Source organism: Mytilus galloprovincialis, chromosome 14 (assembly GCF_965363235.1).
Source record: "Mytilus galloprovincialis chromosome 14, xbMytGall1.hap1.1, whole genome shotgun sequence".
NCBI lineage: Eukaryota > Metazoa > Mollusca > Bivalvia > Mytilida > Mytilidae > Mytilus > Mytilus galloprovincialis.
The window spans coordinates 46,995,510-47,018,923 of record NC_134851.1 but is presented as its reverse complement, the minus strand read 5'-3'; the positions used below and the strand labels follow the sequence as shown (position 1 = coordinate 47,018,923).

The window sequence follows — 23,414 nt, the reverse complement described above, 5'->3', positions numbered from 1 at the left end:
TTGTTAATTTCTGTGTCATTTGGTCTCTTTTGGAGAGTTGTCTCTTTGGCAATCATACCAAATGTTCTTATTTTTATATTCAACCTATATAGTCAGATCGATTTGTGAAACAATTGTTCAGATTGTGGTAAAAGCATCAAACTTTGCAGAGTATTAGTTGAGGTCATAACTAACATTTCTAGCTATGAACCCAATTCAGAAAAGCAAATTGGCGGCTCTTAGCAGCCATTTTGAAATCATCTAAAAAAAAATGATAAATATTATTAAAAAAATATCAAAAGTATATTACTTTACCAGTTTTGATAACCTTTCGTATATTCTAATGACTACTGAGGACAATTAAAGTATAAGTGGCCATCTTTGATGGTGGCCATTTTGAAAACGTAAATTTCCAATATTCGCTATTGTTATTTGAATTTATACTAAGTTTTTTAGCATTTTTTTTAGTATTTGCATTAACATTAATTTTGCTCATCATTTATTTATGACTGTTTCTATTCACATAGGATATATTCACCTAGTGCTCAAATAAGGCATGCATATGTGGATAAATACACGTATCTAAAGAAATACATAAATTCTTTTTCTTGCAGTTTAGCATGTAAGGCTTTGTTACTTTTTATCATTATTTTTATATTTGTATATACAATATCAATTGTGTCCACTCTATGTCGCAAAGGAAAATAGGTAGGTACTGAAATCACTGGAGCTGAAAACACTATTAACAAATAGACTGGAACAAATTCTGAAACGCCAAGAGAGGACACGGGAGGATTTACAGTGTCAAGCAAATACAAAAAGAGCAGACGTAGACATTTTTGCTCAGTCTAGTAATTAGTCATTTTTTTGTAACAATGATTGCAGGGAGGTTTTTTCTTCTATTGTTTCTGTGATGAGGCATATGACTATCATCATGAAGCATCAACAATTATGATCGACAATAGATGATGTGACTGTCACTTAAACTACTAACCATTGTTCTTTTAGCCAGGTCCAGTGCTGGCGATTAATATTTCAGGAGCAGATATCATGCTAAATGATTGTTAAAACTGCACGTCAATGCAATCAATCAGAAAGACACAGAAGAAAAGTCAGGAATCTGTTATCAATGAAATGGGGCTTGCCAGAAAACAGTGACCGCTCATAGAATAGCCTGGAACAGATATTGTTTTAATATTTGAAATTGCTGATATCGGTAAACTGTACAGTGAACGTTCTTAGTAAATATGAATTGTCATGGAAGGAATGATTAATACAACACTTCCGAAAAATTGAATACTAGCTGCCATAGATGATATGCAAGCACACATGAAATATTGCGTCTTTCTCCTGAAAAGTTGCAGTTGTATCCTTTCGACGACGAGTGGCAAAAAATTGAACTATTATAGATGAGAAATGGTAAGTGTTGTCTGCCACTCAACGATAATATTGGACTGTCTCGATGTTTGGCTATCCTGTATCATTCTTACTGAGGAAACTTATGTCTGTTGAACTGATTTATGTTAACAGCTGTTATTGAGTGTCCCTGTAAAGCTATTCTAGTATCAAGCATATATATTTGACCTGCTGTGGCTATGCCGATGCTTTCATTTTCACCCTTTTATTATGAGGTCTTTTTCAGAGCTTCACGAATACCTTTGTTGAAAATCAAGAGAACTAATTTACCTTGCATGTATGCATGCAGATACTATGGCAGCTACATTTCGATTTGGTTAGATGCGTTGTATCAGTTCTTCCGTCCGTGATAACTCCAAGTTTATTTTTTTTGTGACCTGCAAGCTTGCTATGTTGCTATTTGCTATTTTGTCAATTTTTATCACTCATTAAGCAGGATACTAGTGTTTTGACTTTTCCAGCACTTACATGTACTTTGGCCTTATAGTACAGGTGCAGTTATTGGTTTTGTTGATCCAGTTCCAGTGTCTGGTTGCTCATGGTTTTCTTTCAATTGGCAACTTATCTTCAACATCAGAAGTATGTCTTCACTTTTACTAATGAAATACTTTGAGATCTAAAAATTTATTTGACAGGATTAGTACCGTTTTCCCTTGTGATTCTGGAGGGCTTCCATAGCCTTCATTCAACTGTTTCAAATTGATTGAAAAGAAAATCAATTCCAGCCCCAACATCTCCGTATGCTTGCATCAAAGGAGTGATTGCCAGCTCAAATGTCTATGTCTGTTCTGTTTGTATCTGCTTGACCTTGCAAACCCTCACATGTCCTCTCTTGTCGTTTCAAACATTCCGTCCAGTCTATTCGTCCATTAGGTTCTTCTGATATCTGGCGCCAGAGTTTTCGAAATCTTGATCCTTTCCGACAACAACTTTCGGTCATAGATTAAATCATATATATGTAATTTCTGTTTTCATTTAGACAAACGAGTAAGTAACAAAAATTCTGATACTGATATCTTTATTTCGTAAATATAGATAAATTAGCAAAAAGAGTATAGATGCAAATAATGAATTGATAAAAATATATTAATATATTTAAGATGGCTACCAAAAAAAAATCAATATCTGAAGTCCTCAGTTGACATCTGTGATGAATATACAATTTGACTATATAGGAACCTTCATGCAGCAAGCGCTTAACTAATTAGTCCAAGTGAACACGGTTACCAAGAAAATGCAATTGCGTATTGAAGGCAGTATTAAGTTGAACAACTCTGTAAATGTGGATGACAATGTGACAGAGACAGCTATTGTGCGGTTTGACAAAACATGAACATTTCATTTATTGTGAGATATTTTCAACGTCAATTGCATGAGATCATTTGAGCAGTTGATTTTCTTATAACACTACTTGTATGATATGCAACTCATTATGTCTGCTATCAAGATTTTTGAAAGTTGTTTCAAATGAACAATATCAACAAAACATGTTATCATGTAATAAGCCAACTATTGTAAGTGACAGGTGTACAAATATTTTTTTTATTTATTTGTACTTGTCAAATAAAATTCTCCTGTTATGCTATGTTGAATAAGTGGTAAAATGAATATTGCTTTTAGCGTAATAGTTCATTTTAGAATCCTCTTCGAGGTCCGCGTTTTAACTATGTCGATTACTTATGAACAAAAGGAGACAATGATTCAGATTTTAACACTAAAGTTTCAAGTGTTGGTTGTGAACTTCAGGATAAAAACAATAATGTACAATGTCTGAAAATATAAAATAATTTGTACCCGCTACGAAACAGGAGAAAAAACTCGGGGAAAGGGGGATGGTCACACTTTTTGTCCTGTTTTTATAGCTCATACAAATACATTTGTATATTTTCAACAATGTACATATAATGCATATTTATTTTATCGATTTATGACTTTAGAGCTCTAATGCTTAAACATTATTTTTTTGAAGATGGCCGCCTATCAATATGGGTAACATGTTAAACAAATTTGTTCAACAAAGCAATTGGAATCAACACTGTTATGGTAATTCTATTTACCAGGTTTCATGTCAAAATCTTCTTCTTCGTGTTTCAGAGTGGGTCCATAGCTTAAAATGTTGTCCAGGACATATACTACTACTAAGCCAAGTTTCATGCTTTTACCACAATGTAAGCAATTTTGTCAAAAATCTGCACATATCGACTGGACTAATATCGGCCTTGAGCTTATCGACCATGATATTTTTCGGAGACTAGCATATCGGGCAGAGGGCTTTGGTCCGACGTTCGATATTGGTAGAGAAATGATACCTGTGCCGATATTTAAAATGCATTGTAATAATGAAAATACTCGTAAGTAAGAGTCATATCTTAACATATGTGTGAGGGTCTGGATGGCTGCCTTTTTTTATCCTCTAAGTATTTAGACTTGTTTTCTTCATATTTCAGCAACCCATTATTCTCGATTTGTTATTCTTTTTTGTTATTAATTTTGTTCTTTTTCTCTATTCTTTATATTTTTGTGTCTATTTTTATCTTTTCTTAGTTTTGTTTGCCCTTTATTCTGCTCTTTTTGTCCATTATTCTCTATTATGTAAACCCCATCCCCACCCTCATATTAAAGAGTGCTGACATAAACTATGAAATTGATACGGTCATTTTCTATAAATTATTTTACTGTTTATAAAATGTTGCATTATTAAAATTTACCCTAGGCGTGGATTGCCGAAACAATATTTGGCACAACGTTTTGGAATGTTTGGGTTTCAATGCTGATCAACTTCAAATTTGATTTGGTTATATTTTTCTTAACTCGAGTGACATAACCGAGTCGTTTGTAGACGAAACGCGTGTCTTGTGGACTGACATTTGAGGTTTTTATCTTTGAGGAGTTATAACGAGTTGCTGTAAGTTTTTTTTTAATGTACTAGTATTTGCTTTTATGTAGTGTTTAAATTTCCGTTTTTTTTATTTGATTGTATGTATCTCTTCATTTAAAACTAAAAACTCTGCGCCTAAAACAGGAAAACAAATTATCGTCACAAATATCAATAGTCACTGTGTTGATCTTCCTCAGCACCAGAATTCGGCACCAGATTATAAGGGGTTCCTGTTGCTCAATCGTGTTTTATTTATGTGTAGTGGTTTGTCGCCTCTAGTTTTATCTTTTGGTCACATAAAAGCCACGTGAGTCATAGTTTACCCTAGCACAAATCATAGTTTACGCTAGCATAAGTCATAGTTGACGCTAGCACAAGTCATAGTTTACGCTAGCGCAAAGAGTGCCATAGGAAAACAACAAAACGTGAATGTCTGACTCATATCGGAAAAGCGTAGACTAGTTTAAACTCATAACTGTTGAACAGATGATTAAATTTACAATCATTTTGTTCAGTGGTATTGGAAAAATGATTGACGAAAAAATTAAAGTTCATTCAACATATTGAAATATTGAATTTCAGAGTATCTGCAAGCAGAAAGTAAGTATCTGACAGATCAGAAAAACACTCTCATGTCACTATCAAGCTACTAAAGTTTCCAAATATGAAGAAATTTCAGATCTTTTTGAGAGAAAAATAGACGATAATAAGACGGACACACCAATTGGGATATAGTACCACTTCTTCTTTACAGTAAGCGAAATCATAGATGTTAAAATACTTCCCACTATGTGCCTTAACCAGTAACACCGTTATGGATCCAAAATCTGTGATAATGCATTCTAGGAAATGAAAGATATCAAATTCACCCCATTTTTGAATTAGCAAAACCACACGATCTGTAAAAACTATTAATTAAAATTGAGAATGGAAATGGGGAATGTGCCAAAGAGACAACAACCCGACCATAGAAAAAAACAACAGCAGAAGGTCACCAACAGGTCTTCAATGCAGCGAGAAATTCCCGCACCCGGAGGCGTCCTTCAGCTGGCCCCTAAACAAATATATAGTAGTTCAGTGATAATGAACGCCATACTAATTTCCAAATTGTACACAAGAAACTAAAATTAAAATAATACAAGACTAACAAAGGCCAGAGGCTCCTGACTTGAGACAGGCGCAAAAATGCGGCGGGGTTAAACATGTTTGTGAGATCTCAACCCTCCCCCTATACCTCTAGCCAATGTAGAAAAATAAACGCATAACAATACGCACATTAAAATTCAGTCCAAGAGAAGTCCGAGTCTGATGTTAGAAGAATTGAAAAGTAATACAATTATTAGTGTAAAAGAAATGAATTTGTGTTTCTGATGTTGGATTGCTGTTTTATTGACGTACACCATGCATTTCCTCTTATCCTGCCTAAGGGTCTGGATGAGGGTCCTTCAATTCAGTATTCTTTATTCTTTTTGCCATTTTTCTCTATTCTTTATAAACTTTGCCCATTATCATCCATTATTTATTTTGATCTGAGCGTCACTGATGAGTTTTATGCATACAAAACACGCGTATGACATATTAAATTATAATCCTGGGACATTTGATAACAATTTATATCTTAGCACCTCATTATTCTGTATTCTAGTTTTGGCCTGTTTTTCTCTTTTCTTTATTTATTTGGCTCTTTTTCTATAGTTTTGGTGTATTATTTCTATTCTATAAACCCAATCCAGACTCTCCCCGACTACAAACTTGGTATACAAGAAAAGAGCAATCTTCAAATTAAGTTAATTATCTTTACTATAAGCATAGCATATGTCTACTACAAAGCGAACATGAGTGACGTACAGTCTATATTTAGAAAGAGCAATAACACGAGTCAGAGGTGAAATATTAGAACCAAGATCGGCTACCAAGGCAACAAACATAGTATTCAATTTCGATTGCCGCTTTAGAATTTTATAGCGGTAAAAAAACCTACATTAAACGTCGATTTCCATTCCATTAAAATAATCTTATCGCTTGCAACTCTAAAATACAGTGAATTTTTACAATTTAATAACGTCCTTGATTTAAAAAAAAAATGAAGACATGCACATGCATGCTATTTGTTAGGTTTTCGCCAGTTAATAAAAATGCGTCCTCATGCATATGGAAATTCGTATTGGTCTTTTTATGTAACATATTACGAATAAAAAATAAACGGCGATATTCTACTCGCATTTCTATGTGTAATAAATACTGATAAATAATAATTCTATTTGAATAAATGTATTAATATTCGATTATAATATTTTGAAAATATTTTTTTGGAAAAGGGGTTACTTTTGCGTCTTTTTTTCTAGAATAAAGCAGACTCGCAAAACGATTTGTGTTCAAACCGGCCGCAAAAGCTTCCAGCAATGTAGTGGTTGTAAGATGTAAAAACTGCATGGAATTTCGTTTGAAGAATGAAATGATAAATTCTTCAAAATTCAGATACGTGCACTCCATGAGTGTCCAAATCTGTGATATCTGAATATTTGAATGTACCTTCTACGTATTGGCTACCGGAACTACTCACAGACCTTTCAAATACGATTCGAAATCAGCCTTTGTATCATGTCCCAACATATACCGGACCTCGAGTTTATCGACCCTGATATTTTCCTGAGACTCGCATATCAGGCAGAGGGCTTTGGTCCGACGTTAAATTATTAGTAGAGGAAGAATACTTGGCCCGATATTAAAATTCTTTGTAATAAATTACTTGTAAGTAAGCATCATATCTTAACGTATGTATGAATGGGGTCCCTTAGCTTCCCTTTAAGGCATTTTCTCAATTCTTCAAATATATCAGAAACCCATTATTCTCTACTTGTTTTTCGTTTTTTGTGCTTTCTTCCCCTTTATTCTGTGTTTTGTTTTACCTATTATTAGCTATTCTGTAATCCCAATACGAACCCTCGTGTAAATCCACATGTAAACGTTGTATCAATTAACATAAATACATTATATCACATATGTATCACCCAGAAATCGACACTAATGGTGGAATGAATAAGGTGAATTTTCTATTCATCACCATTCCAACAGCAGTTGCATACGGAATATAAATCTACCAGCTAATATTGCATTCAAGGAATTCTTATTCCTTTCAAGAATTCCTCTATACATGGATTGTTGGTGTGCAACTCCATTTTGAATTCACGTGTCCCTATCATGACAGGCAGGTTTTTTTCAGATTGTGGAAGCCGAAGTGCCATGTGAGAAGCATCGACCTCGGCTTGAAAACTGACAGTTGGAGTGAACACAACTTAGCACGAACAAGTTTCTAGCTCACAACATCAATATCAAAATAAACACGCTGATTGCGATATAGTCCCAATGATGTTGGATTGCTGTCTTGTTGACGTACTACCTGCATAACCTCTCATCCTACCTATGTGTCTGAAATTATATATATGTAAACTGTATTTATTTTGCTATTGTTTTTTGTTCTTTATAAATTTTGGCCCCGTATTATCTATTATTAATTACGATCTGAGCGTCATTGATGTGTCTTTTGTAGACGAAACGAGCGTCTGGCATAATCCTGGTACCTATTTACACCACTAGGTCGATGCCACTGCTGGTGCATGTTTCGCCCCCCCCCCTTCCCCCCAGGGTATCACAAACCTAGTAGTCATAACTTCGGTGTTGACATTAATATCAACTATGATTTTTTTTTTATAAATTTCCTGTTTTCAAAACTATGTATTTTTTTTTAAAAAATAGGGATTTTCTAACCGCAGGCAAAGATCACCTTCACGTGATGTATTTGGCAGCAGTAGGTGAGAATTTTGGGTCCTCAATGCCTTTCGACTTTGTACTTGTTTGGCTTTATAACTATTTTGATCTGAGATTCACTGTTGAGTCTTATGTAGACGAAACGCTCATCTGGTATATCAAATTATAATCCTTTAATAACTTGTTACACCACTTGGTCAATGCCACTGCTGGTGGACTTTGCGTCCCCGAAGGTATCGCCAGCTCAGTAGTCAACCCTTCAGTGTTGACATGAATATCAAATATATGGTCATTTTTATAAGTTTCCTGTTACAAAACTTTTGAATCTATATCTTAGCACCTCATTAGTCTATATGCTATTTTAGGACTATTTTTCTCGTTTATTTATTAAGTAGGCCCTTACTATATAGTATTGGCGCACTATTCTCAATTCTATAAACCCAATCCAGACTCTTCTGTCTACAAATTTGGTAAATAAGAAAAGAGTTATCTTCAAATCAAGTTAATCATATTTATTATAAGCATAGCAAATGTCTTATACATTTGGAAAGATTGATAACACGAGCTAGAGGCGAAAGGTTGAAACCAAGAAACAAGGCAAAGGACATGTTATTCAATTTTGGTTGCCGCTTTAGAATTTTACAGCGGTAAAAAACTACATTACACGTCGATCTATATTCAATTAAAGTAATCTTATCGCCTGCAGCTTTTAAATATCGTGAATGTTTAACATTATATAACGTCGTTGAATGAACAAAAAGAATTAAAAAAAAAAATTTTAGTGTCGCGCCCGTTTATAAAAATGTGCCTGAGGCATATGAAAATATTGGATATATTTCAATCATAAATTACAAAGCAATTAAGATTTTCTTCAAATATTAAAAAAATAGCGTTATATCTATAAAGCGGCATAAAATAAACGCGTGCAGCTTCAAAGTTCATAGTCCGAAATCGTTTTGTTTAATCCCACATCTAATTGTCTAACGAGGTTTAATCTGTATGGTATAGACTATATCGTCGTATGTTTCTGGACAACAGTCGTACTTCCTTGCCTCCCGAACAGCACTCGTTCCGACTATTTGGTACTCGGTGTTTTCCGTGTAGGTTTCCAGTTTCATGCCAGGACTGATGGCTTGTAAATCAATTTCATCTGAACCGTACGTCCAGGACCCAAATTTAAATTTACATTCGATAACATCGTCATTCTTCTGCGTGCAGTTTTTAGTTTCATACTTCGCATCAGGAAGCAAAATAACGTCTCCATTCCGACTTGCAACAACATTTGGGTTGAATAATGGCTTTGTATTTGGACTGCAAAAACAAATCAACAGTGTCACTATTTATTCTTCTGTGGACGAAACACACTTCTGGTGTATTAAACTTTAAACCTGGTGCCTTTTGTTAGCTATTATTTGTGTGTTTCTTTGTCCAATATGTTCTATTTATTTGTATTGTAGTCCTGTAATTGTATGTTGTCAGTGTAATGTTATATTTAATATTGCCATTAAAGCAGGGATTTTGGCATGTCTCAACCCACCATTTTTTTTCTTTTCTGTGTGTGTTACATTTAAACGTTGTGTTTCTGTTGTGTCGTTTGTTTCCTTTTATATTTGAGTGTGAATTCACATTACTATAAGACGTGTCACGGTACTTTTCTATCCCGAATTCTTGCATTTAGTGTTGATGTTATATTTGTTATTCTCATCGGATTTTATTTAATGCTTAGTTCGTGTCTGTGTGTTACACTGTAATGTAATGTTGTGTCGTTCTCCTCTTATATTTAATGCGTTTCACTTAGTTTTAGTTTTTAACCCGGATTTTGGTTTTTTTTTTCTCTCGGTTTATGAGTTTCGAACAGCGGTATACTACTGTTGCCTGTCTTTAACATACTAGTGTTAATCAAGTAGTTTTGCTAATAAAACACGACAAAATTAACAATGAAAACTATAAAAATTTGCTATGTTGCTCTTTTGTGTACCCGCTGACTTATATCAATATATCTGAACACTGTAATTGGACGAAAAATACAGCATCTACTGAAAAAAAAATTTGAAGCTGAGGGACGAATGAGGAGTGGGAAATATAAGAAAAAATACTATTTAATGACTGTTACAACGTGGAATTTGGAAACAGGTTTCACCGAGGGTCTGGTTTACAGACTAGAGAATAGAGGGCAAAAAGTGCATAATAACGGGCAAATAAATAATGAATAGAAAATAATGAAAAAAGTGCAGAAATAAAGGACAAACAAATAAAGAATAGAAAATAATGAAAAAAGTGCAGAAATAAAGGACAAACATATAATGAATAGAAAATAATGAAAAAAGTGCAGAAATAAAGGACAAACAAATAAAGAATAGAAAATAATGAAAAAAGTGCAGAAATAAAGGACAAACAAATAAAGAATAGAAAATAATGAAAAAAGTGCAGAAATAAAGGACAAACAAATAAAGAATAGAAAATAATGAAAAAAGTGCAGAAATAAAGGACAAACAAATAAAGAATAGAAAATAATGAAAAAAGTGCAGAAATAAAGGACAAACAAATAAAGAATAGAAAATAATGAAAAAAGTGCAGAAATAAAGGACAAACAAATAAAGAATAGAAAATAATGAAAAAAGTGCAGAAATAAAGGACAAACAAATAAAGAATAGAAAATAATGAAAAAAGTGCAGAAATAAAGGACAAACAAATAAAGAATAGAAAATAATGAAAAAAGTGCAGAAATAAAGGACAAACAAGTAAAGAATAGAAAATAATGAAAAAAGTGCAGAAATAAAGGACAAACAAATAAAGAATAGAAAATAATGAAAAAAGTGCAGAAATAAAGGACAAACAAATAAAGAATAGAAAATAATGAAAAAAGTGCAGAAATAAAGGACAAACAAATAAAGAATAGAAAATAATGAAAAAAGTGCAGAAATAAAGGACAAACAAATAAAGAATAGAAAATAATGAAAAAAGTGCAGAAATAAAGGACAAACAAGTAAAGAATAGAAAATAATGAAAAAAGTGCAGAAATAAAGGACAAACAAATAAAGAATAGAAAATAATAAGCATAACATGTAAAACAAAAGGCACACATTTACAGAATAATGAACAAAAGGGGCAGAAGAAAGGACAAATAAAAATAGAACAGTTTAAATATATTTATGTATAGTGCTTGTGTAACAAGTTCTTACAACTTATATACATCCATTTCCACTTTGCTGGTGCTGTCTTGTAACGGCATAAATTTACACTATTTCGAAATCTACAATGTGTATGACATGCATGATCTATTTCTCTCTTTTAACACCGATCAGTCTTGGGCAGAATATTAGGCAAAAAGTGTATAATTAAGGATTAACAAAAATGAATGTATAATAATAGGCAAAAAGTGCAGAACAAACGGAAAACACAAAAAGAATAGAAAAATAAAAAATAGGCAAAATTTTCAGAATAAAGGGCACACAAATAAAAAAATGAAGAACAATGGTCAAACAGTGCAGAATTAATGTATAGAATAATAGCAAAAGAATAGAGAAAAATTGTAAAATTTGTTTTAAGAATAAAATAAATGAGTAACATCCATCACGATCCTCATAACCGACTCTACATGTGCTTACACTACTTACTGTGCGAATAGAACTACATCAGGTGTCCATATGACTGACATAGGGAGTCTAATTCTTGCTGGTGTGCCACTCCAGGTCAATCTAGGGTCATTCCATTTCAGCTCAAACCAAACATCAATAGTCATTTTGGACATCTGCAAATGACATGCAAAAACTGTAAACGTTGATTATTTTTGCGAGATTTTATATTCTCTATTTCAATGCTAAAACTTCTTTTCAAGCAGAAGTCAAATTCGCGCGTCAACTGTAAATTCTGACTTCATACGAACGATCTACAAACCATTCGAACACTTTTTTAAATCGCGAAATAGGCGAAAATAACGGTTACTTTCGCGGGAAAAACAGTTCCATCAAATCCTATCAAATGTTCTTGGTAAGTAATTAGATAATCAGAAAACTAATCTCTAATTGACCATTTGAATGTTGTGCAAGTAATGACTGAACCGACTTTCAAATAACCGTTCAAACTGTTTGTGCTCCATTGATGACTTTCAAACGTACAACAATATCATCCGGTATCGACAAAATATTTAACATTTATACCATTTTGTTAGAAAACGTTTTGAAACAAAATTACATGGTCGTCATGAATTGCATTTAATTAAGAGGGTGTCCATGGAAAAACCAGGCAGTGGATGGCACATGACATATTTTGTTTTCAAAATTTTTTCATCTATTTCATATCACAAACTCATTCTTTCTCAAAGTTAAATTTTGTTTTTTTATTAACTGCAACAAATAAAGAGAAAATAATATATAGAAAGCACTGAAAAATCATTGAAAAGGGGAGATGACACTTCATTTTGTACAAAATTTTGTTGCGTTGTTAGTGAACTTTAAAATCATTTTCTGAACTATCCACTGTTGATTCAAAAATATCTTTGACATATATATCCTTTGTATGATATAAACATTGCATTGGAACCAAAAATTCAGTGGGAAAAAAATTATGTTGTGCCACCCATATCATAGGATTTGCCTGATATTTACTTGAACAGCCTAAAAAATACTAATTGAATAGTTACAAATGAATGCAACAGTCTGTTCGAAGGACATAAATCGATTGAGAGAAAACAAATCCGGATAACAAATTGACACAGAGGGAAACACATCAACTATAAGAGGGAAACAACGAAACAACAGAAACACTGAGGTGCTACAAAAACAAACGAAATGCAACACACACAGAAACGAACTATACGAAAACAACAGCCATTTTCCTGACTTGGTACATGACATGTTAAGAAAAAAATGTGGGTTGAACCTGGTCTCCGGCTAGCCAAACCTCGCGCTTTTATGACACTATTAAATATAACACTAAAATGGCAACATTACATTACAAGACGCACTTACGTTTCCTACATAGTCCATCTTTTCTAGACTTAAGCCATGCCAGACTTTCACTATTGGTTGTTCGGTTGTTCCAGGGTAGGCATATTTGTCGTAATCCTTCAAGACCTTGGCTATGGCTCCGTCTTCCTTGACATGTACAGTCCCTATAAACATTAGCATGTTATCAATATTATATATAAAAAAACATATAATATAATTGTTTGTAATGACTTTTTTCATCAAAAACATCCAATATTAATGCATAATGTCAACTAACGAGGCCTCCCCTGCCAACTGGTATAAGACGTTGATATTCTTCGATAACTAGTCTGTCAATGTTAAGGATATGAGTTTGAACCTCACTCGTTGCAGGGGTATTTGACTATTGACTTGGATTGAAACTTTTTAAACAATTGATCCTTTCATAAAAAGATAATATATATTGAATATAAACGTGTTACTAATAAGAACTAAGAAAAAGAGAATTGTGTAATTTTTGTACAAAATATATTGTTTGATATAACATATATTTTATTTAACAGATTTACTTTGAATGTAAATGTCTCTGTACTTTTTCTGTTAAAGGTTTAACATTTTTTTATTAATATCTAAGCCCAAATTTGAGAAACAGGAATTAAAAAATAGTGATTATATAATGATCAAGTAGTCTGTTTGTCTATGTGGATATAATTAACATTGAAATGTATTTTTAAATGCTTTTGTGTGCTTGCAAAATATAAAATACAAAACTCGAGAAGCCAATGTCCCAATAAATTATTTGCCTAAATGTCACAATGAGGACTTACCCCTGGCATTGGTGTTCTCTAACCATAAAACACATATTAAAGCAAGCATAGCAAACAGCTTTGACGACATTCTTTCTGTGAAAAAGAAAACACGGTATTATCCTGTTTCCCGGTATTGAGTTCCAGGTATTAGCTTATAGCCATACTCTCTCTTGGTATATGTGTAACATACTGAATATTGCGATCGGGAACCAGTCTAACAAGGTTTGTGCTTAATTCAAATGAAAATAACGTTTCGCTATTGGATGGATTTCCATTGTTTAGAACATTCTAAACCCATCACAACGTTTTGGTATAAGGTTTTAAAAATATTAACCCGGAATATATTATATTCTGAAACGGCGAATTGGTGCGATTATTAGAAATTTTTATTTTACTTGATTTCATTCGAATATTCTTCACTGACGCATTGACTTGAGCATGTATAATCGATCTTTGAAACGTTATTATTAAAATCACTATTTACACTCGAATTTGCGTGAAACTTTTTACGTCTTAGCCTTCTAGTTCAAATGACAATATGATTTGACAATTTTCCTGATAATGTCATACTTAAAGTTTACTAATGAAGAAAAACTTACCAGACAAAAAGATCCATGAGGAAACTATAGAACTAATGGGTAATTTTATTATACTAGATATCACCATTCAGGACTACCGTATAACTTTGGCAGCTATATATGGACCGAATAATGTTGACCCAGTCTTTTTTAAGAACATAAAACACAAAATATTCCACTACAGCAATTCGTTAATTGTAGTAGCGGGAGATTGGAACGTTGTTCAAGATTATGACATGGACACATTACATTATAGAAGTGAAAATAACCACTAGTCAAAAGACAAGATTCATGAGGTAATGCATGAACTAGATTTATTAGATATATGGCGCCAGCAGCACCCATTTGATAATAGGTACTCATGGCGGGGTCCAGATCACAAACAAAGTCGTTTGGACTACTTCATGATTACCTCAGATATAGAAGCATTTGTAGTAACATCAGAGATAGGGATAAGTTATAGATCGGATCATTCTCCTGTATTTATTATTTAAGGTTTTCTAGTCAGATTAGAGGGAAGGGTACATGGAAATTTAATAACAGTCTTTTGAGGGAAACTGAATTTATTGAGAAAATAAAAGGGGACATAAAAACTGCCATTGAAGAATATGAGTCTGATCCATCTATAGATATTGAGACAGAGGATATAAGCTATCAGCTTTTATGGGATATGATTAAGATGTAAGTCTGTGGACCTGCAATCTCGTTTTCGTCTTTCCAGAAAAAAGAAGGAAATAAAAAAAGAAAAAGAATAACTATATAAGATATCATTATTAGATGAAAAACTTTTGGAGAATAACTTGCCTTCAGTATACCAAGAAAGAGAAGGGATCGAACTAGAATTAAAAATATTGAGGGAAAAAAATGTAAAAGGGATAATAACAAGAGCTAAGGCAATATGACAAGTAGAGGGGGAAAGTGAAGTAACTATTTTTGTAATTTGGAAAAAAAACATTACACAGAAAAAAATATTCCCAAATTTATTTTGGAGGACGAGACTGAGATAACAGTACTATTAGAAATTAGCAAAAACTGTTTTAGAAAAAAATATATACTAGTTGTAAACTATGTTACCTGAAACTCACAGGGACACATTTCTTCAACATGATAATCCTTTTATTACAAAACCGAATGAGGAAGAGGTGGATTCCTGTGAGGGACCTTTAACAATGCAGGTATGTTTGTCTTCTCTTAAACTTATGAAACACTCCAAATCACCTTGTATAGATGGATTTACTCTTGAGTTCTATAAATTCTTTTGAAATGATATTAAGATACCACTGGTAAGATGTTTAAATGAGGCTTTTGAAAATGAAAAGTTCTCTATCACACAGAGGCAGGGACTCATTACTTGTATACAAAAGGAGGGTAAGTCAAAATTTTATTTAAAGAACTGTCGACCTATTACACTTTTGTGTGTAGACTATAAGATAGCTACAGCAAGTTTAGCTGTTTAAAGGCTTTGCAGTTTTATGGCTTTGACCATACATTTATAAGTTGGATTAAGACATGCTACTGTTTTGCCTCTAGTGCAGTGTTATGCAAAGGATATATTTCAGATTTGTTTTCATTGAAAAGAGGGGTTCATCAAGGGGATCCTCTGTCTCCTTATCTATTTATTTTAGTTTTGGAACTACTTAGTGCAGCTATTATAAATGACCCTGATGTTGCTGGGGTAACAATTAATGACACGGAATTTTTATTGAATCAATATGCCGATGATTCTTCCCTAGTCCTGGATGGTGACAAAAAGTCCCTAAATCAATGTCTAAATTTGTTTGATAAATTTTCAGAATGTGCTGGACTTAGTTGTAATGTTAACAAAACTGAGGCCATATGGATTGGGTCAAAAAAGGGTAATACGGAAAAACTTTTGCCAGAAAAAAATCTTGTTTGGAACCTTTCTGGGAGGTTCAAACTATTAGGTATATGGTTTGAGCTTGCTAAAAGGGATAAGACTCTATGTAATTTTACAGCCAAGATAAACAGTATCAAGTCACTTCTTAATACTTAAGCTTATAGAGAACTAACATACATTGGGAGGATGGTTGTGATTAAAACTTTAGCACTTCCCATTTTGGTTCTGACTGTCCTCCCTAATCCCCCAGATGGGGTTTTGAAGGAGATTCAAAATATATTTTTCAATTTTTTATGGAAAGGAAAACCAGATAAAGTGAAAAGAACAGTGGTTATGTCCGAACACTGTGATAGTGGTCTTAAGATGCCTAATATTTACTATTTTTGTTATAGCGTTAAAAAAGGTCTTGGCTGTATAAATTACTAGACCTCTAAATTACTCTCCTTGGAAAGGTTTGCTGCTTAGTTATATACAAAAATTTTGGGGGGAGGGGGTGGACACAATTTTACATTTAGGTAAGGAAGGATTGCTTTATTTAGCAAAAAAAGTCAATCCGTTTTGGCATGATATCCTGGTAAATTTTTCAAAATTGAAAAATAAGTTGAAAGTTTCAAACAATACCGATATTCTGGCCCAGTCCATATGGCTAAATCCAAACATCAAAATGGATGGCAAGATGATTTTGAAGGGTAAATATATTGAAAATTGTATATTCTTTATCAATGATCTGTTGTCAGATAATAATGCATTATTCTCATATGAAGAATTTGAGAAAAAGTATATTATATCAATACTAATTTTGAAGAGTTTTATAGTATTTTAAGTGCTATTCTAAATAGATGGAAAATTAGGATAGAAGGTAGTTCTAAACTTGATAATATTAGTTAATTAGAAGATAAAGTTAAAAAAGAACCAAAATCTTGTAATTTTTTTGTATTATCACTATCTTCCCGTAACAAATAGGAAATAGACTTAAATATACAGATTGAAGATTAGAATGCTATTTATTCCATGCCCTTCATTACAACCAAAAATTCGTTTTTACAAAATTTTTAATTAAAGATTGTTCATAGAATTTTACCATGTGATTCCGTTTTATATAAATGTAAATTAAAAGAAACTGAACTATGCACATTTTTTTCAGAAGTTAGAGAAAATATTTTTCACGTTTTTTTGGGAATGTAATGAAACACAAAACTTCTGGTTATCCATTATAGATTGGATTAAAAATTATGAAATCTTCTTGCCTTTTAGTGCAAAAGAGGTCATTTTAGGTGTGTCTGAGGATTTTTCAACAGTAAAACAGTTAATAGTATCTTGTTGTTACTTAAATACTATATATATACAAATGTAGATGTAAGAGCATATTGCCCACAAAATATGGTGGGATAGAATATTTAAAGTATTTGATTAAAATAGAAAAATACTCTGTATATTTCTTAACCCCTATACAAAAAATAGAAATGGATGAAGAGAGGCAATTGTTAGAGGCAGCATTTTATTAACAAAATCAATTGTAATATCTATATCTTGTTATACCATTATAATTTTAAGCAATCTTACAAGTATTAATTAACTTTTTATACTGTGTGTCTAATAGTCTGTATTATGTACTTTCACATGTTTCATCTTGAAAAATAAAATAATTACAAAAAAAAACCAAAAAACTAAGATGTCCTTTAATGAATAAGAAATTAAAGACATATGAAAACCATAGCATTTCACCGCAACACAATATATACATTTCAAAAATTCATTCTTATTTTTTTCTCACCTTTGTCATTCATAGAGATTTAGTGCAGGGCACTTTTACATGATATTTTTCATATTATATGTATTATAAGCCTGCGGTGAATATGAACTCTGTAGAACCTTTGGCTCTTAGGTTGATATTAACCCTTTTGATAATAATACATCTGATATATTTTATACTTTTTGTTAAAAAAGTTGCTCTAATTAAGGTACAGAAGTTAACTGATGTGATAATCTAGCTCATCGATAGACAATTCAATGTAACAATGTTAAGACTGGCACTCAAAGAGGGGTTTTCAAAAATAGCGAGAGAGGGAAGCAAAGTATTTTTTTTTCTGACTTGATTTTTTGGTTAATCTTTTACATATCCCGATTTTGTTTTTTGCCAATAGATTTATGAGTTTTGAACAGTGGTATACTACAGTTGCCGTTATTTACAGATTTTGCAATCAAATTCGTACACAAACTTTGATTTGGTTATTTTTTGGAAAAAATCAAAAAAATAATTAAATTAGAGAAAAACAAAAAAACATTTAGTCAGAATGATAACCGTCTTCAATCTTCTATGAAGAGTTTCATATAATTTCCCTTTTTTTAATATGGCAGCATTGTAAACGATTTGAAAGTATAAAGATCAATAAATTTACAAAGTGCAAGACTAGTACTACTGTTTCTGGAATATATTTAAAAATTTTCAGCAGATATCATATTTTAATGAACAAATTATGAAAAGACAAAAGTGAAAGTTGAAAACGTATCAGAGTACAAATGCAATCAGTTACACATAATTTGTAGAAAATTTCTAAATTTCAAACTGCCTTGGATTCTATGTTAAAAAACATATGTACGAGAAAATAGAACTTACCTTGTTTGGTCTGACTGAATTCAGTTACTAAACAACATTTTCAGATGTTTATATATACCATTTGGTTAAGTTATTATATGCAATATTAACCATCATAAGATACTTAGTGATATAATAATATTAATTACATGCTATATATACATGTAATTGGTACATAATACCTAATTTTATGACTGTCATTTTCGTTTCGTCACATAAATGACAATAATTTTAAATGTTTGTCTCCTTACATGTTACTTAGTGAAATTTAGAAATTAAGAAAATTAGAATTGTAATTAATGACAGGTTGTTGACAAAATAATTTTGAGTATATTTGGGTGTAGTTGATTCTCATTCGCACGATTTTGACATTTCAGCAACATGTTTTGAGACTTTATATTTGATACAGAAACATACTTTAGATATTACCCCCACAAGCACCACTACATGAATAACGATTAATACTTAAATATTATCTCTACTGTCGACACTACAGAAGAGTACAGGTATACGTCGCTTTGACACATTCATTTCCTGTCTGAATTACATTTATTAGTGTGTTTTCTTTTGTTGAGAAGTACCCGGCCATGTCCATTCGATTTTTTTAGATATATTTCTATGTGTATCCAACTGATGAGTTAAGCATTTTTTATTTAATTTTTATAGTTTGTTCGTACATAGTACTGTAACACCACTGTCCCATGTTAATGAGTGCTTCGGCTCCAATTTAAATGATTGAACCTGCCAGATTCTGTATGTGTCTGTCCCAAGCAAGGAACCCATAACTCAGTGGTTGTCGTTTGTTGTTGTGTTACTTATTTGTTTTAGTTAATTTTTAGTACATAAATTAGGGCGCTTTATTTAAAAACAAATATTTCACATTTTTCATTTCGGGACCTTTTAATAGCTGACTGTGCGGTACGGGCTTTGCTCATTGGTGAAGGCCGTACGGTATCCGATCGTTAACATTTCTGCGTCATGTGGTCTCATGTGAACAGTTGTCAAATTGGCATTCAGACCACATCTTCTTTTTTTTATATTGTATTTTTCCTTCAGGTTGCACTTCTTGGAAACTAAAAACTAAATAAATCTTAACAGAGAGTATCAATTGTTTGGCAAAACACATATGAACTATACCACGATGATTTGTGAGTCTGTCTGTAAGTCCGCAACATAAAACCGTTAGACTATAATATCGTGATGATTTCATAGAAGATGTATAAAAACAAAACAATTAGAACATTCAGCATAAAAATCACATTTGAGGCAGGGGACAATTATTAACTGACTTGCGTTAAGGAAGAATAGACATAACATTGAAAAAATATGAAAAAATGTAAAGGTGGTTGATCAAAAAATTGGAGGTATTCACAGAATATATAGTAGTTATAACAGCAGAATGGAATGGCTATTGCTCACAACAACGTTTAGCAATGACATATCATACAATTGTCTGATCAAACAAAAAAATAATTTGACAAAACAGAGATGCAGTGTCATGAAATAAAGGCTCCTGCACACAACATAACGAAGAAAGTACAGAAGGTACAGGCAGTGCGAAAAAAACAAATTAAATATTTACATTTACATTATAAGACAGTTCTGGTGTTCCATAGTAAAGCATTCACATTTCCATTTTCCATGTTACAAATCGGTTTAAATTAATTTTGTTTGCTAGATACGTAAAGCTGTGTTTTAAAATATTAAGTATTAATTTAAGCGATAATTAGGTTACAAGTTTTGAAACTTACTGTTCACGATCTGTACTCTCTGTGTAGAGTGTAATGGTTGACATCTCACTCTCTGTGTGACTTTTACCATCTTCTATGTTGTATGCAACAGATGGTTCGTTGCTGTCTATCTTGTCTCCAGACGTTAGCATGTTTCCTATCTGTCAAATTGAATAAACTATATGTAATGTGCTTCATAGACATGAACACATATCAATCATTCAAATCACCAAATACAGTGGTCATTTCACTTCAATAAACCCGCAAGGCACACCAAAACCACAAAGTTAAAACATCGAAAAATGAAGTGAGGTCAATTCATATATATATGAAACCTTCTAGAGAGACATGTACACTTTACAAACATGCCATAGTCAAAATAGAAATGACATTTTGTTCATAGTATTTTAAGACTGACAAAACCATGAAAACATAGCATTGGTCAATGAACAAAAAAAGGACATATATAAACCCAAAGCCCCGTATGGAATCAGAGCTTTGGATATATATCTCTTTATTAAACAAATAGCTAAGTGAATCACAACAAAATGTAGTAACACACTATCTTTATTTGAATGCAGTGTCACTGGACATAAGAATTTTTCAAATAAAGGGTCAAAAGATATGCAAAAATGTTTTATTAGAAAGAACTAGTACAAGGCTTAGGATAAATGGTCCCTAAAAAAAACAAAAAAAAAAAGAATGATTGGAACAAGGTGCATCGTATCTTTTTCTACACCACAAAAATCTTTAAACTTTATTGGTTCCAATACAGAATAGTACACAGAATCATAGACACAAATGAATTTTTATTTAAAATTAAGATAAATGTAATTTCTATTAGAAGCTTATGAAGATATTTGAGCACATATTTTGGACATGCTATAAAATTTCAGTTTAATGTATAACGCTTGGTAATTGGATGTATAACCAAACACAAATATTAATTCCATTTAGAACAAAACTTTGTGAAAATAAGGTAAATTTTACAGTTCTGAAAAATATCTCAAAGAATATATTTTTTTAATTTAAATTAACCCTTTTTATATGGCCAATATCTGCTTGGACCCCTGGGTTTCAATATTTGAAAAAAAAAATTTTAATTATAGAATAATAGGTACTTTGTGTAACTGAATTACTTTCACTTACGTTACTTTACCTTATCTACATCACCATATATGTTATGATTTAATACTTTTATGTGTTGTTTTATATGTATGCTTGATGTTTTTGTCTATGGTTATAAATGCATTCATATTCCGCTAAGGCCGTGTTCACACAAAATGCCATGTACAGTAAACATGTTTATCATTAGTTTAATGTAATGATCACTGGTTTTACATTAAATTTGTTTACATCTTGTAAACTATGTGTCAAACACATAGTTAACACATATATGTGTCTTTTTATAATGTCTTATTACATTGAATCGAATCCAAATTTCTCTCGGACAACTTTTCTAGCAGTTTTAAAGCCATTTTTGATTATTTGCAGTTTTTTAAAAATTCTTAAGATGGCTCGATTACGCAATTAAAAAACGTAGGCTGCAGCAGCGTGCTTACAGACGAAAAAGAAGGATTGAGATATTCTAAAATGGAAACATAGCATTGAGGGGTAGATCAAGCCATTTTTCAAAATCAGGTTTCCAATCCAGGATAATAGTAAGGGGTTCCAACTGGGATATACAATATGCTTTATAGCATACAAATTAAGCAATTTTCTCATATATACGCATACATTCGTAAAGACGCAACATTAATATTTTGTTATCTATAATAGCGAATTGATGTTTTGGTGAAACATATTTAATTAACCTTTTTCTCAAATCATTAGTTTTGCTTAAATAAAACAGGTCATGAGTTTGAACCAAGAGCAATGACCGATACTACTGCATGTACTATACACCCAGATACTTCTTAATGATACTCTTTTTACTAATACATTTACGAGTGATTCGTTGATTGAGTAAAGACCAATGGCAAATATTTCATGCATATTTCAAATGATGTCCTAATAATATTTGAAGGTAATATTATTAATTGTGTTTGATATGTCGCAAATTAAAAAGAAAATTCTTTATATATACACGGTCAAGTTTAAGTCAATGTGGGTATGTTAGAATTTATAAATGTATATATTACTGAATAGATATAAACTAACAAGTACTAACCTAATTGATTATATACTACTAATGATTAAGGAGGCCGGGATAAGGTACCGGTATTTGATCTGATTTTGCTCCAAATTTTCAACTTTACAGTTTATAAATATATGATAAGAAATTATAAATATGTATTTGGCCCATGAGGTACGAAATGGTTTGTGCATTTGGCCTAGAGTATAAGAAATGGTAAATATTGGCTAAGAAATGGTTATTGTTTGGTACGAAATAGACTTGCTACCATAAAATTGAAGTGACCTACCTATACATGGTTCCAACAATACAAGGTTTATCATTTAATTTTAATAATAATTGTTTTGAGAATTTAGATCACCCCTTTGTACAATAAATGTAAACAAGAAATCTGATTTAAAAAGGGAAAACCAACAGTTTAATTACAGCTGAATTGAAGTTGTGTGACTGACATGTTGTCATTCTTTTCAGGTGTTCATGGCGAATATGTAAGATAGGGATATGTTTACCATATGACACGTTATTGTTTTGATACATTTTTGATTTGCTTAGAAAACTTTAATTATAACCATATTATATATTAATTCGACCTTATGAAAATAAACCGAATATATCAATACTTACGTGTTGTTTTATGAATAAGAACAGTAGTTTATATTGTGTAACATTTATGATGATTGCTAATGGCTAAATGGACACCAAAAACGTTGCTTTTATCTTTTTTGTTTTAGTTGGGTTCA

At 32.0% G+C, this 23,414-nt stretch overlaps 2 protein-coding genes across 2 annotated transcripts in view; both read right to left on the bottom strand.

Moving 5' to 3' along the window:
* LOC143059406 (beta-1,4-galactosyltransferase 1-like) overlaps nucleotides 1-23,414 on the bottom strand; it is a 361,910-nt gene that overhangs the window by 211,129 nt on the left and 127,367 nt on the right. The window lies entirely within an intron of this gene.
* On the bottom strand, nucleotides 8,539-18,923 carry LOC143058325 (neuronal acetylcholine receptor subunit alpha-2-like). The gene is made up of 5 exons (XM_076231799.1): nucleotides 18,832-18,923; nucleotides 13,797-13,871; nucleotides 13,012-13,154; nucleotides 11,659-11,792; nucleotides 8,539-9,352 (listed from the first exon to the last, which is right to left on the bottom strand). Exons 2-5 carry the CDS (start codon nucleotides 13,864-13,866, stop codon nucleotides 9,022-9,024), a joined length of 678 nt encoding a protein of 225 aa, XP_076087914.1. The 5' UTR covers nucleotides 13,867-13,871; nucleotides 18,832-18,923; the 3' UTR covers nucleotides 8,539-9,021.

What these genes read in the sequence shown, in the direction of transcription:
- LOC143058325 (XM_076231799.1), bottom strand. Translation starts at nt 13,866, where the DNA reads ATGTCGTCAAAGCTGTTTGCTATGCTTGCTTTAATATGTGTTTTATGG. An exon ending in AGAGAACACCAATGCCAGGG is followed by an intron (nt 13,155 to 13,796) that starts GTAAGTCCTCAT and finishes TAATGTTTATAG; the next exon opens with GGACTGTACATGTCAAGGAA. An exon ending in GATGTAGTTCTATTCGCACA is followed by an intron (nt 9,353 to 11,658) that starts GTAAGTAGTGTA and finishes TTGTTTTTGCAG; the next exon opens with TCCAAATACAAAGCCATTAT.